Below are 17,232 nucleotides of genomic sequence, written 5' to 3' on the forward strand. Positions count from 1 at the left end.
CTAAGATGAACCCCTACACAGCTCCAGGGGAAAGAATGGAGCCCTGTGAGCCCCCTGCCTTCACCCTTCCTTACCAAACTGCTTTGGTTTCTCTCTCATCAGCCTCCTCCTCCACACCAAGGTCCGGTGGAACAGCATTAGCGTCAAAAGTTGTCCCCATTCTCCTCTCTATGGGCCTCAGTTTCCTTGTCTGAGAAAGACAAACTTTGTGATATTTGGGCCCCCCTGAAGATGAGCCCCAGTGTGGAGAAATGACTTACCCAAGGCTACAGAGAGAGAGTGAGACTAGGACCCATGGCTCTCTAATCTGGTCCGTGGAGATCTTTATATAATTAGGTGCCGTAGAATGTTTTTATCCTGCAAGTCACATAGAACATTCAGCAAACTGACTCGTCTTGTCTTTCTGTCCTTCAGGAATGGGAAATGAAGAAGACCTAGAGAGAGGGTGAAGGTTTCATTCCTAAGGAAATACGAGATCGCATTGGAAACACTTTTTTCACCAGGAGATGCCAAAAGACTCGAAGTAGCCCCCACTCTCCAGGGCCCCCAAAACACCAGCGTTTATCGTCCGCATGATTCTAGGGGATATGGGGAGGGAAGAAGTAGAAGGGAAGAGGGACACGGAGAGTGTCCTTATAACTTCACAGAGGGTGGAAAACGGGTGGAGGGAGACAGAAACCCGCACGGTTGCACAGGTTTCGTGAAACGTCTTTGCCCTCTCTTCCGAAGAAGGAACGAAAGCACACGTGAAAAAGTCCCATTCTCAGCATCCCATTCCCAGGCCTCAGGGCAAAGGAAGACAGTGCTGAAGCCGGTGGTACAGCACAGAGACAAGACTTGATCAGCTGATCACACTTGGGCCTACCGGATTCATGCTGGGCATTGCCGACAACCACTGGACAACATAAATAGGCCGAACTATCAGTAGAATTTCCCTGCCTACGTAAAGGTGGACGAAAGCTATAGACGACATGCAAATTCTGCAGTCAGCCCTTTTGTGCCTTACAACCAGGCAGATGCAGCTACCAGAACCCCACAGTGGAGTGGTTTTCGTATTAGAGATCGGAGACGCAGCAGGCAAGGGGAGGTTCAGCAGCTGACTTATTTTGAGCTCTTAGCGAGAGTGATGGGAACATTGGTTTCTAACGTCCCCAGGATGCTGCAGGCATTGTAGGGTGGGGCCATTTGTGGTCAGTCAAGTCCTTTACCTATTTCATGTGACACTCAGGCTCCAGGAGCAATGGTTAGAAATCCAAGTGACGCTCTTTATGTCTTTATCCTGATGTTGCACTTGGAGGCTCTCCCCGGTCTGCCCTTCCTTATCTGTTGATCAGGTAAAATCATCAGGGAGAATCAGAGGACAGTGGCTCACTTCTGCCATAGTGCCTTTTACTTACACTTGATACTTTTATGGGGAAGCAAGGACCTCAAGTCTGGGGCAGTCTCCTTGCTGTGCCACTTGCTACTTTCTCAACACTGTAGGCGCTATTGAGGTCTTTACATTTCCTTCCAAAAACAGATAAGACCAGTTAACTGTTAAGAGCTCCAAGTTTAGCTCAAGGAGAGAGAAGGGAAATCCCAGAACAGCCTTTGGACACTTTGATGGAGGTCTCACACACTTTACCCTACCTAGGGCTTTACAAACGTGTGCCTTATCCAAACTTTACCACCCTTGGAGACAGCCAGGAGCCAGAATAGGGAAAACAACTCTGACCAAAATCATCCAGCTGGCCAGTGGCAAAGCATAAGGCTTAGGGCTTATGAGCCTGGATCTACACAGGGTTGGGTTTGAGCCCTGCCTCTGCCACTGACCAGCTGGTGACGCTGGGAAAGTCACTCACCCTCTCTGATTCTTGTTTTCTTTACCTGTGAAACCCAGGTTAATGGTTCTGTTTTCCTCCCAAGACTATTGGGGAGATTCAATGAGAGAATACATGGGAAGCATTTTGCATACTGTCTGAGAAATAAGAAATCCTCAGTCAATAATGGCTTTCATTATTAGCTAGATAACAAATGTCTGACTAAAAATTCTGCGTTCTTTCTACTGAAGAAATGATGCGTATATGGTTATTACAGCCACCAAAAAGCTAAAAGGCAACTAATCCATAACTGACAGTTTGCATCCAGATTCCACTTAAATATCTTCAACCAGAAAGGAGCTCACATCATCTGGATTGTTAATGTTCTTTTTTTTAATGTGGATCCTGGAATGACACCAAATACTCCAATTACATCCTCAGTGTGTCCTCAGTGTGTTATTTTGGGGTTGAGCATCTCTTCCCACTGACAGATCTTGCAACTCGTTGGGGGGGGCGGGGAACACCACAGAATTAATAATAAGCATTTATCGAGTACTCCATGCATCAGGTACTGTGTCAGCCAAGGCCAGCTTCACGGGCACACAACCGGTGCAGTCACAAAGATGAGTAGAGCCCTGAGTTTGGTTTAAGGCGCTGCTATTGCCCTCTTAATAATTTTTTTTCATGTTTATTTTTGAGAGAGAGAGAGACAGAGCGCGAGCGGGGGAGGAACAGAGAGGAGGGAGACAAAGAATCCAAAGCAGGCTCCAGGCTCTGCGCAGTCAGCAGAGAGCCCAGTGCGGGTCTCAAACAAACGGACTGTGAGATCATGACCTGAACTGAAGACCGACACTTAGCCGACCGAGCCACCCGGGTGCCCCTTTTGCCCTTTAAATTATGTAGCCAGTCCTGGCGTTACCTAATCACTTTTCCAGGCATTATCCCTTTAGTTTGCACTAAAACTCTGTGCGACAGTTTCTGGTATCCCGGTTTTCACAGGTGGGGAAAGTGAAGCACAGAGGGGTTATGTCACTTGCAGGAGTGCACGGCTGGGAGGCGCTGGAGCCAGCAACCCTTCCTCTGAGTTCCAAGGTTCTATTTCCTTCATGTCTTACCCCCCCACCCCCCCACCCCCGAACTGCAGCATTCAGAAGCACACTAGCGCTTAATACCTAGACGAATGAATGGATGCACGTATGCAGCCTTGATGTTAAGTCAATCAGCTAAGAGAGTGCAAACAAAATGGCTAAAGCACAGAGGCCAGTCCTTGTGTGTGAAAATGCCTCGTTTGGTTTTTTTCAAGGTATAGGCTCACGGCTCTAGGGTGGAGCTGAAGCTCCATCCTTCCCGACCCTGCCCCAAGTGTGGGGACTATCAGATTTCTGACGTCCCTGGATCAGTCGGGGACCCTGAGCAGGTGTACCAACCTCTCGGAGCCTCAGTTTTCTCAAATATAAAGGGGATCATAATCCCTTCTGCTCCCATGCTGCTCTTCTCCTGAGACGAAAAGGAGACATAAGGTATTGGTTACAACACATTTGAGTTGGGCCTTGGATAGAATATAAAGATGCAAAAGTCTCCAGCTCTGTCCTCAAGGAACTTGCAGACCAGGAGAGAGAAAATCTGACCCAAATAGCTGCAGTACAAGTAAACCATGTTATGGTGAAGATTTAGAATAATGAGGACACACCTCCCATTCCTTAAATAATGTTGTTGTTGTTTTTACCTTGGGGACTGTGCAGTAACTAGTCTAGCAACTCCAAGTGCCCTCAACCCCAATCACCAGTCTATCTTGTCAGTTTTCCATATTAAATCTCTCTCAAATTCTTCCACTTCTTCCTATCTCCACTGACACCAACAATTCATTCATTCAACAAACATCTGGTATGAACCTACCATGTACACCTACTGTACTAGACAGATGTCAGAAATCACAGCTGTGGACCCTCATGAAGCTCAAACGCTAGTTGGGAGAACAGAAAGAAAACCAATGAAATACTAATATGGAAACAAAAACATGCCCAACACACCTAAAAGAGTAGCTACTTCAGATAGGGTGGTTACAAAGGTCTATTAAGGAGTCCCCAGGACAAAATACAGCCCTCCCTTGAATGGACTAGTCCAACAGCTTGTCTCCCTACTTCTCTGCTTAGATCCAGCCATCTGTCATACGGGAGTCAAGGCCACCCGTTACACACGTAAAGGTTTTGTAACATGTTCCCACTGCAATCAGAGTAAGACTCAAGTTCACATTCAACAAAAAAAATTTTGAACTACACCAGGACACTGTTCCACCGTTCATTGGAAATAGACAAGATAATCTCTGCCCTAACGGAGCTCACATTCTAGCGAAGGGAAATGAGAAAACGCATTTTTAAAACATAATAAAGTCAGAAAACAAGGGAATTGGAAGGGGAGAAAGCAGTAAGAGTGATGCGGGAGTCGGGCTCCAATTTTTTAAATCCCTCGCGTGATCTGTTCCGCTAATTGTGTTGTGTTGCCCCTCTTCCCTCCAATATTTCAGCGCGTTACTCGCAATGTACTCTCCCTATTGACTGGGTCTTTGCAAAAGCTGTTTACCTCTACCTGAACCACCTTCCTCCTCTTTGCATCTACGCATCCTTCAGTTTTCAATTCAACTATTTTTCCCTCTGGGGGCAACTGCCCACACTCGGCCACATCATGTTCCAGGCTTCCGTGACACCACGCCCCTCACCTTTAAACACCGGTCATATTTTGACTTAATGCGTTTGCCTTCGTTTATTGTTTACAACTTTACGTAAGCCCCTTGAGGGTACAGCTGAGATCCCCCGTGTTCCCGGCGGATTTCTCGACGAACACGGAGCTTGAGTCCTACAACAGGAACCCACCCTACGCGCCCCACGCGCGGGGGACCGGAAGTGTCGCCTTCTGTCCGGGACACCGGATGGACACGAGCACGGCGCGCAAAGACAGCCGGAAGTGTGGCGTTCGCGACCCGGACCCTGGGCCGGGAGAGCCCGCGAAGGCTGCCGGGAAGAGTGGCATCTAGCGCATCTCGTCATTTGGAGCAAGTGCGCTTGCGCTGCCTCCGTCAGCCGGGTTCGGGAATATGGCCGCGCGGTCAGTGTGGGCGGTCCGGCGGCTGGTGCAGCGCCTCCTGGCCCCGAGTGCCGCGTCCGAAGGCAGGTAAGCGAAGCAGGCCGCGAGTGGAGGGTTGAGGGTAGTGCGAGACGAGCGAGCTGGAAGGACGGTTGTGGGCTGGAAGGGCGCGAGCTGATCCACCAAGCTTCTCGGCTGCTCCGATCGGGCGCTCACGGCCCCATTCTACAGAGAAGGAAACTGAGGCACACAGTCGCGCCTTCTTGCCAGGCCAAAGAAGGTGGGAAGAGCGGAGGTCACGTTCCTCGGAGGTGGGAACTCTTCAGCCCCAAGCGTCGATTGAATTGGGGATGTACCTTTCCCGGCCTTTACTCCCAACCTCCCCAGCTAGAGTGTCCGCTGTTAAATTGGAATTCTCCCCGTTGACTCCCTGTGTGCCTCTGGGCCAGTCCCTTCCCTATTATCCCGGCTACACTTTACCTGTCGGTAAAAGGAGGGCGTTGGACTTGGCCTCTCCAAACGGCCCTTCCACCTGCTCCCCAGAGTCTATGAAGTTGCATTTGCTGCTGCTTTTCACCATCGGCTGCGGCACCTTTTATCGATCACTTGTCATGCTGATTGTAGAACTCTATGGGTAGTTCTTTTTATTCTCCCGTTCAATCGAGAAAACTGAGGTTTAGAAAAGTTGAGTAACTTATCCAAACTCAAACACTCCGTAATTGTGGAACCCAGCCCCAGATTCAGGGCTCTAGAATCTGCTCTTTTAATTAGTGAGCAGCGTTAATTCTCAGGAACGATTCCGTGTTTAACTGTTTCTTCCTGAGAAAGAATAAAAAAGAGTGAGTTGGGGGATGGGTAAGGTTGGACTTCCTGAAGTGTAAATTAAGCCGCGGCGTCTCCGGGAATTTCACATAACTATTTGTCACCTTTTTATCTTAACACACCTGACCTAGCTAGCACCCTGCCCTAGCACCCGGGTGTGAGGTTGAATTCAAGGTTTCCGGCTTTTTTTTTTTTTTTTTTTTTAAGTCTTTTTGGTAGTTTGTGATGTAGGTACTGACCAGAAGAAGAAAGTTTCCTTCTGATAAAATTTCCCCTCCATTTCTGAAGCAGGAGGAATTGAGGGGATCAGCCTCAACTCTCCTCTTCAGACTTGGGCTTTGGCCATATATTCTCTCTCTCTCTCTCTCTCTCTCTCTCTCTCTCTCTTTTTTTTTTTTTTTTTTTTTTTTTTTTTTGGCCATTTTCTCTTTAAACTGGCCCTGGGAGTATTTTGACCTAATTTCAATTGGATAAATGTAGGTTTGTTAGGGGGTTAGGAGAAAGGAGGTATTTCACCCTGTGTGATTTGCCCCAGATCTATGGTGATCATATTTTCTGAACCAAAAATGGAGAAACCATATATAATCTGACACCAGATTGTAATAGCAGAGCTCAGTCCTGGCCTGGAAGGAAAAGTCTGGAACATAGAAGTCATCTTGCCCATAGCTTTATACTGAATGTTCCCTCTCCCTTTCTTGACGCAGACTCCTTTTCCCCCTTTAAATCTTTGCGTGGATGTCACCCCAGTGACTGCCCTTCATTATATGCCAGTTTATATATGTAAACTGTTTGTTTTAAAGACCTCTGTGCTCATGGGTTGGTTTTTATTGATGATTTTACTTCAAGTCAAATTATGAGCATCCAGGAGGTGTAATGGAAACTTCCTTGAAGGAGGAGTCAGAACTGCTACAATCCAAGATTTATAAAGTAGCCCCTGCTCTAAATGTCTTTCTTTGTAAACAACTGTATGTCAGACATTTGAGCTGTACCACATTCCAGATTACAAACATGATTGAATACAAAGATCTGTTTTATTCACCTGTTTTTAGTGCACCCGCTGGAATGTATAGTGTTTTATAAGTATTTAATTGACGTGATTTTACAGAGAAGTGGGTTCCCAACTCAGAATTTCCCCTAACACAGGTTTTCTTCCATAAAAGCCCTACTTAAGCACTTGTGGTCAAGAAAGCTTTAGAATTCTAGGCCTAACTCCAGTTTGACACAGTCCCTTTACTAGGCTTAATTTTCCCCATTTGTGAAATGAAGGATTGAATCAGAAATGTATGGCTTTGTGTTTTGAATTCCTGCTTCTGATACTGCCCTGCTGGTTCTGGGCATAGAACTTGGTTTCCTCTTGCTGAGTTTTGTGTCCCCACTTCTGGCTATTTCTGCTGCCTTGTGTTCAGTACCGTGGTTCAGCTGAATACTAGCTGTGTGATCTTAAGCAAGTCATAAGCCTCTCTGAGCCTCAGTTTTCTTATTTATACAGTTGAGGTGATAATACTATTTCTCTCACACTCTGTGAGAGGAAAATAAAACCCGACTTAGTAAGCCCTTTATTTATTTATTTTAATGTTTCTTTATTTTTGAGAGAGAGACCGAGTTGGGGGGGTGGGGGGAAGGGGCAGAGAGGCAGAGAGAGAGGGAGACACAGAATCCAAAGCAGGCTCCAGGCTCCAAGCTGTCAGCACAGAGCCCGATGCAGGGCTCGAACCCACAAACCATGAGATCATGACCTGAGCCAAAGTCAGATGCTCAACCAACTGAGCCACCCAGGCGCCCCTTAGTTAGCCCTTTATAAGCGATCACAGAGGGACTGAGGGCACTTTGGCTTTTTGTGATAGCATTTTTTCATCATGTGCCACCTCCCTCCCCCTTTAGGGGATGGCTGCATCCTTTCAGCACCGCCACCCAGAGAACTGCTGGAGAGGACTGCAGTTCTGAGGACCCTCCCGATGACCTTGGGCCCTCTCTTGCAGAACGAGCCTTAAAGCTTAAAGCTGTGAAACTGGAGAAAGAAGTCCAGGACTTAACAGTGAGTAGATTTTATCTGTTCTTCACATCCTCTCTCTGGTTTAATATCTGCATAAAGTTTTCATGTCAGTTTTTTCAATTAAATTTCCTCTGATTGGCTCTTTACCTCTCACCCCACCTCCACCCTCTTGCTAGGTGTGTTAGGCAACATAGTCTATAGTCATTTAAAAACCTGTTGTGTCACAGTACTTAGATACCTAATGTTGTGGTAGCTTCAGAGGAGGTACAGTGCCTGGCGTGTAGTAAAACTCAATAGATACTTGTTGAATGAATGACGTCGCTTATCATTTTACTCTGCCGATCAGACTGCATCCGGTATACTCACCCGGTACTGGGTTGACAAACACACTTTGAGGGTGATAATCAGAGTAGTTCCAAAGCAAGACCACCCAGAATAGTGAGGATGTAGGAAAGCATGTCTTAGGAGAGCAATTAAAGGAATCAAAGATTGTAAGAATGAAAGAGGAAGAGATTAAAGGAGCTAAACATACCATACTGTTGTCCTAGAGTTCAGTTCAGTGAATGAAAGAGGGTGGCCGTATCGGCTGAGTGTGAAAAGGGAAGCTTTCTCTCAAGATAATGAGCTTGAAAAGCAAGTGTTCAGAGTAGGAGGCTAAATGACAGTCTGTCAAGGCTGCTATAAAGAGTAGGTTCCTGGGGCGCCTGGTTGCCTCAGTTGGTTGCGTGTCTGACTTATTTTGGCTCGGGTCATGATCTCACGGTTCGTGGGATTGAGCCCCGAGTCAGGCTCTACACTGATAGCACGGAGCCTGCTTAGGATTCTGTCTCTCTGTCTCTCTCTCTCAAAATAAAGAAATAAACACAAACACAAGAGAGTAGCTTCCTGCCTTGGCTGGGGATTTGGAGTAGTTGATCTAAGATTCCTACAGTTCCTCATTTTTTTTAATAAAAATCAGTCACAAGGGTGAAGGTTGTAAAGGTAGCAAAAACACTCTTTTCCACCAGCAAGCATGTTTTCTGATCATTTTCACTTTGCTTTTGGTGTTCAGATGAGATACCAGAGAGCTGTAGCTGATGGTGAAAACATAAGGCGGCGAACCCAGAGATGTGTAGAAGATGCCAAGATATTTGGTGAGAGATTTATTCACGATAAAAATTCAAATGCCTTTTAGTTTAAGGATGCTTACTAGCAGTTTTGCAAACTGAACATAGTAAACAACACAGCTGCATCCTAAACCAGTCCCTACCCTGCTCTTGTACCCTTGCCATATGCTTTCTGAAATGTTTATTGGGAATGTTGCCATGTGAACCATTTGCTACAATAATGCTTGCTTTCGTTTTAACCAAAACCTTTGTTATTTTATTTTTCAAGCACGTACGCGTAACATCCTGGGCCTTCTACATTCAATTCTGTTTGACTCGTTAATGAAGTGAATCATTAAGATGTTCAGAGGAGAATCCAGAGAGCAAGATGCATGAGTAATCAGGCATATTAAAATTTTCTTGGTAGAAGCAAAATTACTCTAGATCCATAGAGCAGTAATCAACTGTATCTCCACCAATTTTCACTACTATGGGCAATAACCATTTGCCTTACCATTAGTATTTACAACTTACTAAGTTATAAAATAGCTCAAAGACGTATGGAAGCAGATTAACCCTGGAAGTTATGCTAGATTACATCTGTTTTTTCATTGATGACTGAAAAAGGTTTTTTGGTCCAATTTAAAGTCTTTCTTGGGGCTCCTGGGTGGCTCAGTCAGTAAAGCATCTGACTTCAGCTCAGGTCATGATCTCAGGTCATGATCTCACTGTTTGTGGGTTCGAGCCTCACATCGGGCTCTGTGCTGACAGCTCAGAGCCTGGAGCCTGCTTTGGATTCTGTGTCTCCTTCTGTCTCTGCCCCTCCCCCACTCCTCTGTCTGTCTCTCAAAAATAAACAAACATTAAAAAAATTTTTTTTTTCTTAAGTCAGAGGCACCTGGCTGGCTCAGTCAGTGTAGCATGCAGCTTTTAATTTTGGGGTTGTAAGCTCGAGCCCCACATTGGGTACAGAGATTATTTAAAAATAAAATCTTAAAAATATATCCATATGAAGGCTGCACATTTAAAAAATATAAAAAATAAAGTCTTTCAGAAGTATTTCTCTGAACACACAACATCTTGTTCCAGATATGTTCATGAAAGTGTTAGTAGAGGGCAAATCTGTGATTACTTGAGATGCTCACAATTTCATACAGACCATTGTACTTTCACTGCACATAGAATGAAGGTGCTTGAGGGGCCCTTGGGTCCTTTCTAGTACAATCTTCTCTTATAGGTGAGCTGAAAAAAATTAATTGGTGACAGATAGAGGCATGAGTCCATTGTCTCCTGACCGCCAGTCTATTATTCATTCCCCTGTATCACATTACCTCCTGTTCTCTTCATTTATCTGCTGTTTGTGCATAGGATTCGCTTCATTCCTGTCCTGTCCATTCATTCCCCTATTCAAACCCTAGTGCTTTGGCATAGCCTTCTGCTTCTCATTCAGTGCTATGGACATCACGTTTCAAGGCTTTGAGTATTAGCTAAGGACTGACCCCCAGATTGTATCACTGATAATTTCATCCACGTTTTAGTGTCTTACTTCCAACTGTCAGGGCAGGGCTTAGCAAACTACAGCCTACAGGCCAAGCCTGCGACCTGTTAGTCAATAAATATAGTTCTGAATTTCATTGTTAAAAATTGGGGGAATTTATTGTCTCTTGTTAAATGATCACCTACATAAGATCCTTGGGTTTTTTCCGTCTTGTCCCACAAAGCCTAAAATATTTATATATGGCCCTTAATAGGAAAAGTTTGCTGACTTTGAGCTACAAGGAATTTCTGTAGCAAATAAACCAACTGTGGTACCTGGGGAAGACTTCTAGCCTGCTTGAGGGGTGCAGGGTAAGTTGTCTTATCAGAAGTCAGGCTGTGATGAGTTTGGAACGGACTTCCATCAGTTTCCTCAAGACTTGATAAGGTTCCTAGGAACAAGCAAATATTTAGCTAAACCATAAAATAGTTTGGTAATCTATTAATTTATGGCGCAAAATGTGTCTAGCAATATGCCTGCCACATAAGTCATTTGCCTGGATCATTTCCTCCTAGGGGCCAGGAATATTAGAAAAATTGAAGATTGCTCAGGAAGTCTGGAGGTAGAAACACAGTAGAAAGCTTTTAGTATGGAACACAGCATGATGACTCCTTCCAGGGATTGCTTTGCCTCAATAACTCACCTTCTCTTAACAGATCATAAAGATTCTCCCCCACCCGCAAGAAATGATGTAGACACCAACTTCCTTTTGAAGTAACAATAATGAGAATAGAATCGGAGTGTGGACCCCACACTATATAAACAAGAGAACCTGGGCTTCTATTTTCCCAAATGCTTACAACTTGATTGAACAGAAGCCGGGGTTCTTTGTACCATGTCAATGTACAGTCAGCCCAGAAGCTTAGAGCTTTCAAAATTCTATTAGAGTGTATGTCTTCTTTTAATAGTCAGGGCATGCTTTGGATACCCCTGGTTGATGTTTATGAGACATTCTTTTCTCATTGGTGTTCTGATCTAATCGGCATACTTTTCAGGCCTTCGGCTAATCTCTTCTACCTTTTCAACTGATTTCATTAATAGCCATTAATATTTACGGCTGCCATCCCTGATGGAGGTGAGGGAAGTATCTTGTGGTACTCTGATCACACCGAGTCTGGTACCCTGGAAATGCCTCCTGGTTTTACCCTTTTCCTCTCCTTCACCTCCTCCTACTCCAGACCGGGTCACACCAGCTGATTCCTTCACGTGGCTCTCCTATTTCTTGTATCTTCTCTTCCTGCCCATCTGTCATGCCCCCAGCACCCCAGATCCATTTTGTATGTTATTATTAGACTAATTTGAATCATTTTATACTTGTTTTGCTCAAGATACTATAGTGAATCTCTGTCACCCAGAAGTTAAAGATAGAATCCTTACCTCTGTCAGTTATTCTTCTAGAATCTAGGCAGTAAGTCTGGGGAATCTCTTCTCTGTCATCTCTTTTATTGCTTCCCTGTGGCTGAGCTTCCTTTTTATCTCTGAGTACGGTTAAACTGGCTATCTGTTACGACACATGGCCTTAAAACTGCCCCTGGATTAAAACCAGAACGGAGTCTTTCACCCTTACCATTGCTTTGCTGTTATGATAGATACCTGTAATGATGACATTCCTTATCATTTCTGTAAGAAAAATCAAGATGCGGCATTGGGAGTAATGAGATTTCTCAACAACTGAATTTAGTTTCAGAACAGTTTTTGTGACTGAAAAGGTTAAGCAAGTTTCATGGCCCATCTCCAGCAAGTGTACGTAACTTCGCAGCAGGCAGTTGAAGACTCACCTCACCTACGGAGTATCTTACTTTCCTGCTCCTCTTTAGCCGATTCTCAGCAACCATTCTTGAATCTCCCTTAGCATGGTCTTACCAAATAATTTTTGTATTATTGCCCCCTGCCCCATGGCATACTCATGTCTTATCCCTATTGAGAGTGCATGCCTCAGCAAAATTGAGACGTGAGAATTTTCAAAATGTACATAACTCAATATTAAAGGTGAATAGCAACAAAAATACAAGAAGCATTGACCAGGTTTTTAAAAGACAGGTTTCTGATCTTCCCGTGTGTAGTCTTACCTAGGTCTTAGATTCTAACCATCTTCCCCATTTCCTGGTAGGCTTCCCGGTCATATGCCTTCCCAGAGAAAAACTGGTTTGTCAGTTGGGTTCAGGTGGTAATTGTTGATCCCTGAGTCCTGTGTGGCAATCTTCCTACTTCTGGGGTGCCCAGTAGGCTAGCCCTTATGTGGGCCTTCCCCATACCCCACCCCCAAAAGCAAAGTGATTTCCTCACAAACAATAACAGTGTGTGGTTTCTCTAGGAATTCAGAGTTTCTGTAAGGACTTGGTAGAGGTGGCAGACATTTTGGAGAAGACTACAGAGTACATTTCTGAAGAAACAGAGCCTGGGGACCAGAAGCTCACTCTGGAGAAGATCTTCCGAGGGTTATCACTTTTAGAAGCAAAGCTGAAAAGTGTGTTTGCCAAACATGGCCTAGAGAAGATGACACCCATCGGTGACAAATATGACCCTCATGAGCATGAACTCATCTGTCACGTGCCCGCTGGCGTTGGGGTACAGCCCGGCACCGTGGCATTAGTAAGGCAAGATGGCTACAAGCTTCATGGCCGCACCATTAGACTTGCCCAGGTGGAAGTGGCCGTGGAGTCTCAGAGAAGACTATGAAAGGACCGTGAGGAACTGGATGTTCTCCCAGAGTACAGTCACCTGTGTTTCCTTTATTTATTAAACTAGGTTTGTATTGTACATGAGGTACTTCATGTGATCTGTTTTGGATTTAGTCATATTGGCTTTATTTCTAAAATACTCTACGGATTTAATGTGACCTATGTGGTCTCATCACAAGTCTTGCCATTGGGCATTTGAACAATGTGACAAGTGATCCTGTGGCCTTTGTCCAAATCTGTTTAAGAAAATTATTTTAAAATTGGTACTCTGATGACTATCAATTGAAAATCTTTTTAAAAGATGGAAACGAGGATATGTTTATGTATTTTCAGCTAAATGTTTCTTTCTAATGGTCTCTGTAACAGGAATTATATAGGATCTGTTATTTCGTGGGAAGAGGAGATGGTAGGGATTGATTCAACGTCTGGGTACTTAGATGCTAAAGCTGTATAGAGTTACATGAATTTAGATCGTTTGGGTTGATTTTTATACACATAGATTTTTTTTTTTTTAGGACTTCCCCTTGTTATTTTTCTTTTAGCCACCTTTTGTCCTTGTAGTCCCCACCAGGTGGGCCGTATTCACACTCATTGTCCCTTTCCAGTTCCCGTTTATAAGGGCTAATTAAGGCCAAGGCAAGACTTGGAAGGCAAGGAGTATCAAGAAATTCAAGATACGAGGTCCCTTTCAAGCAAGTATGACCAAGAAACGTTGTGCTGTCTTTGCTGAGTTACCTTCAAATTTTCAGCCTCCCTGGGTATATAATCATTTCAGGGTAACTGAAGCAGCACCCATAGCCAATGATCCAAGTTGGTCTGTATAAGTAATTTACCTACAGCTTTTCTCTCCACTAGCCCTTAAATCTTCCACTTCGTCAAATTTGCTTTATCATCCTTTATTAGATTATGCAGGGAGGTGGTCAGGACAAAAATAGGTTCCTACAATTTCTCATTTCATTTAGTTATGCTGATTTTTTTTTTTTTTTTTTTTTTTTTTTTTTGGGTACTCACAAATCACTACCTCTCTCACACTGATAAACTTTGTTTTCTAGTTTTTGTTTGTCTTATGTCACATGTATTAATATCTAGCTGGAGTTAGTGAGACTGTGTGGTTTTGTTTGTTTGTTTTTTCTAGTCTTACTTATACCTGGTGCTCTGTAACAGATTTGGTCAGTAAATAAGTGAATGAATGACCTATGAATCAGACTTTAGAAAGGAGGTCAGTTATGGATTTGTAATGTTCGAAGAGGCCTTAATGATGATCTCATCTCACCCTTTCAGCTTCTTAAGAATGAAGACATCTTTTAAGAACTGGACTCAAAAATGTCTAAAACCAGTAAACTGAATTTCTGTGAGGACTTGAATAAGGAATAACTAGATACTAACTTTAATCATTTAAGCTTCAACAGTTCTGTAATGAACGTGCAAGTGTGTCCCCAGCAAACAAATGTCGTTGGAGGTCCAGATTGCATGGGTTCAGGTTTTTACGTCGGTTACCCATAAAGTAAATCCATTTCTAGAACTTTATGACCCCATTCCGTGGAGTGGTAAAAGTTATCCTCTTAGACATCACATAGATGGTTCTAGCACACTCCGCACATATCCATAAAACCATCCCCCAATGGGCCCTGCCATCTCCACCAGAATTAGACACTTAAAAAAAAATAAATAAAAAGCAAGTACATGCTTTTAAGAAGCAAACAAAAGACTGGTGTAAGATTTTTAAAACCAGAACCGCTTTCTGCTTTCCACTAAGTACGTACTATAAACTTAATGAGCATCAGAGTTCACAATAAGAACTGGATTTTTTTTGCCTTCATTCCTTTGAGATTGACCGATGGTGACAAGAAAAGGAGCCGATGACAATTACCTAGGCTTCCATGAGTTACGAGCTGTCATTAATCAGTGATTTAGAACCACCATAAATTTAGGTATGGCATGTTCCAAGTACTTCAAGAGTTTTCTAATATTCCTTGCAACCTCCCGTTTTAGCAAGTAGATTGAGGAGAATTTTAGATTTTTTTTGTTATTCAGTAGTTACGCAGACTTAAAAGTGTAAATTTAGAAGATGGGGCTATAACAGTAAGAATCTCAAAAAGTTGGGCTTTTGGGAGCCAGAGCAGCATAAGAGAGCAGGGGCTCTGTAGGCATTGGCTTGAATGTAAATCCCAGCCCAGTCTGTCACCTTGGGCCCCAGTCATCTCACCCTCCAGAGCCTGCTTCCTCGTTTGTACAATGATTACAATTCTCTCGCAGTACTGTGAGGATTGGATGAAATGTGTAAACTGTCTACTACAGTAGGCCCTCAAATATTTATTTTTATTACTTTTTATTATATATGTGGTTTTGCCTCTGTTTTTATAGCTGCCCTAAGGTCTAAGGAAAAGGGAAGGCTGGTTAAGTGATGCTTTTCTATAAAAAATTGTAGTTTAATCAATCACAGTGACTTGTTGTCCTGCCAGCTTCATTTTTTTCTGTTGTTGTTGTTTTTTTTTTAAACATAAATCCACACTTTCAGACTGAAGGAGCAAGAAAATTGTGTCAGTGCTCTTATTATTTTCATCTTGACGGGAAAGCGAAAAGACATTGTAGGCCTGCAGTTGTGTAAGGAAGCTTTGGCTCACTTGAAGAGGGGATCTTGGTGTTTTAGTACGTACAGTCTAACAGTCTACAAATCTTGTACAGATTGTCTTCTCGGCCATAAGGGAATCAGTTTGATACTGATAAATTAATTGGTGCTCTTTCATGGCAAAGGATTTGATAAGTGAAGAAAGGGTCTTGAACACTAAAGCAAATTAAATAGGGATATTCAGAAGCAACTTCAATAAAACCTGAGTTGATGTAACCGCAGATCATGTGTTTAGTGTGTTTGTCTGCGTAAATGTTGACATTATGGCCACCGCATTGATTGTAGACCCATCTTGGTGATGCACCGTTGAGGTTCCTTGAGATCTCACAGCAGCCCAGCTATGTGCATGCAGTGAGGTGCAGGCATCACACACCCTGCCTTGGGGTTGAAGTCTTACCTGTTTTCCTGCTTCCTTCCCTTGCTTCATTCTGTTTTCTCCGTATTTCTTAGATCTGGACTCCTGCTTCTGCCTTCCTCTCTGTCATTGCCTTATTTTCTTATGCGTGTTTCTTGGTTCTAATTGTATTATCTGCTTCGGCCGCTTCACTTGCTAGGCTTCTGATCCTCCCAACCAGATTACTAACATGTGGCCTCATTCTGACTTTCAGCTTCCACGAGTTCTTGCCAAGCTCTACCTGGCTTTGTCCATACATCTGCTCAACTGGTTTCCACATACCTGGCCTGACTGAGTGGCCCTTCACTCTTAGAGCTCAGCCATCAACTTAAGAGCAAACTGAAGGGCTTGTGAAGTGGAACGGGCCCTAGCTGAGCTTTCAGCTGATAGCCAACACCGTCTTGCCAGGCTTCTTGGGGAGCCATTTTGAAAGTGGATCCTCCAGCCCCTAGTGGAGCAGTTCCATCTGATACCACATGGAACAGAGATGAGCTGATCGGAGTCCTGCCCAAAATGCAGATTTATGGCCAAAGTAAGTGATTGTTACTTTTAGCCACTAAGTTTTGGGGCAGTTTGTTATGCAGTAATAGGTAATTGATAGAGTCTCCCAGCTTCACTTCCAGCCTCACTAGTTTTGCACCTCGGCCACCAGAATTCTTCCTCCTTGCTTTTACAGCTCTTTTGAACTTGTCCCACAACTTCGGTGTGCTCACCCATTATCAATGGGTTTGTTGTAGGATGGAAAGAACTTCCTAATAGGAGAAAACACAGCTAAAGTTTCTAGAGTTCACAAAGACCTTAAAATTAAAAGCAAAGTCGAGGCAAGAAGTTGAATTTTCACGGTACCTGGGTGGCTCGGTTAGGGATCCCACTTAAGCTCAGGTCATGTTCTCATGGCTTGTGGGTTCCAGCCCCATGTCAGGCTCTGTGCTGACAGCTGGGAGCCTGGAGCCTGCTTCGGATTCTGTGTCTCTGGCTCTCTACCCGTCCTCCACTCCTACTCTGTCTCTCAAAAACAAGTAAACATTAAGAAAAAAAAAATTTTTTTTAAGTGTTGAATTTTAGCTCCTCTCTCCTTTTGTCCACCGTCGCAGTGTGTGTGCAATTGACTGTTCTCACCATGTCTTCTCACGAGACTTTCAGTATCAAGTGATTCCTGGCCAAGGAAGTGAAGTGTCTAAGGGTTTGTTGGTTGGGGGGCGAGGCGGGGG

At 44.0% G+C, this 17,232-nt stretch overlaps 2 protein-coding genes across 7 annotated transcripts in view; both read left to right on the forward strand.

The window, feature by feature from the left end:
• The window catches only part of AFAP1L1 (actin filament associated protein 1 like 1), a 63,222-nt gene extending 60,983 nt beyond the window's left edge, over positions 1–2,239 (forward strand). For all 4 annotated transcript variants that reach the window (XM_086679060.1, XM_086679048.1, XM_086679065.1 and 1 more), the window contains one exon: positions 415–2,239. In XM_086679060.1, coding sequence (XP_086535186.1) covers positions 415–438 — 24 coding nt within the window. In that variant the 3' untranslated portion in view covers positions 439–2,239. The remainder of the gene's footprint in view (positions 1–414) is intronic.
• Positions 2,240–4,829: 2,590 nt separating this feature from the next.
• Positions 4,830–17,189, forward strand: GRPEL2 (GrpE like 2, mitochondrial). Of its 3 annotated transcripts, XR_015241345.1 has the most exons (6): positions 4,830–4,967; positions 7,584–7,737; positions 8,747–8,828; positions 12,632–13,065; positions 16,236–16,553; positions 17,116–17,189. XR_015241345.1 is itself a non-coding variant. In XM_025924833.2 (4 exons), exons 1-4 carry the CDS (start codon positions 4,891–4,893, stop codon positions 12,994–12,996), a joined length of 678 nt encoding a protein of 225 aa, XP_025780618.1. In that variant the 5' UTR covers positions 4,830–4,890; the 3' UTR covers positions 12,997–15,848. The 3 variants fall into 3 exon arrangements, 1 of the variants encoding a protein (XP_025780618.1); XR_015241344.1 differs by lacking the exon at positions 17,116–17,189 and having other exon boundaries at positions 16,236–17,080; XM_025924833.2 differs by lacking the exons at positions 16,236–16,553; positions 17,116–17,189 and having other exon boundaries at positions 12,632–15,848.
• Positions 17,190–17,232: the final 43 nt, after the last annotated feature.

This window comes from Puma concolor, chromosome A1, assembly GCF_028749965.1.
Source record: "Puma concolor isolate L17-30 chromosome A1, mPumCon1.1.hap2, whole genome shotgun sequence".
Taxonomy (NCBI): domain Eukaryota; kingdom Metazoa; phylum Chordata; class Mammalia; order Carnivora; family Felidae; genus Puma; species Puma concolor.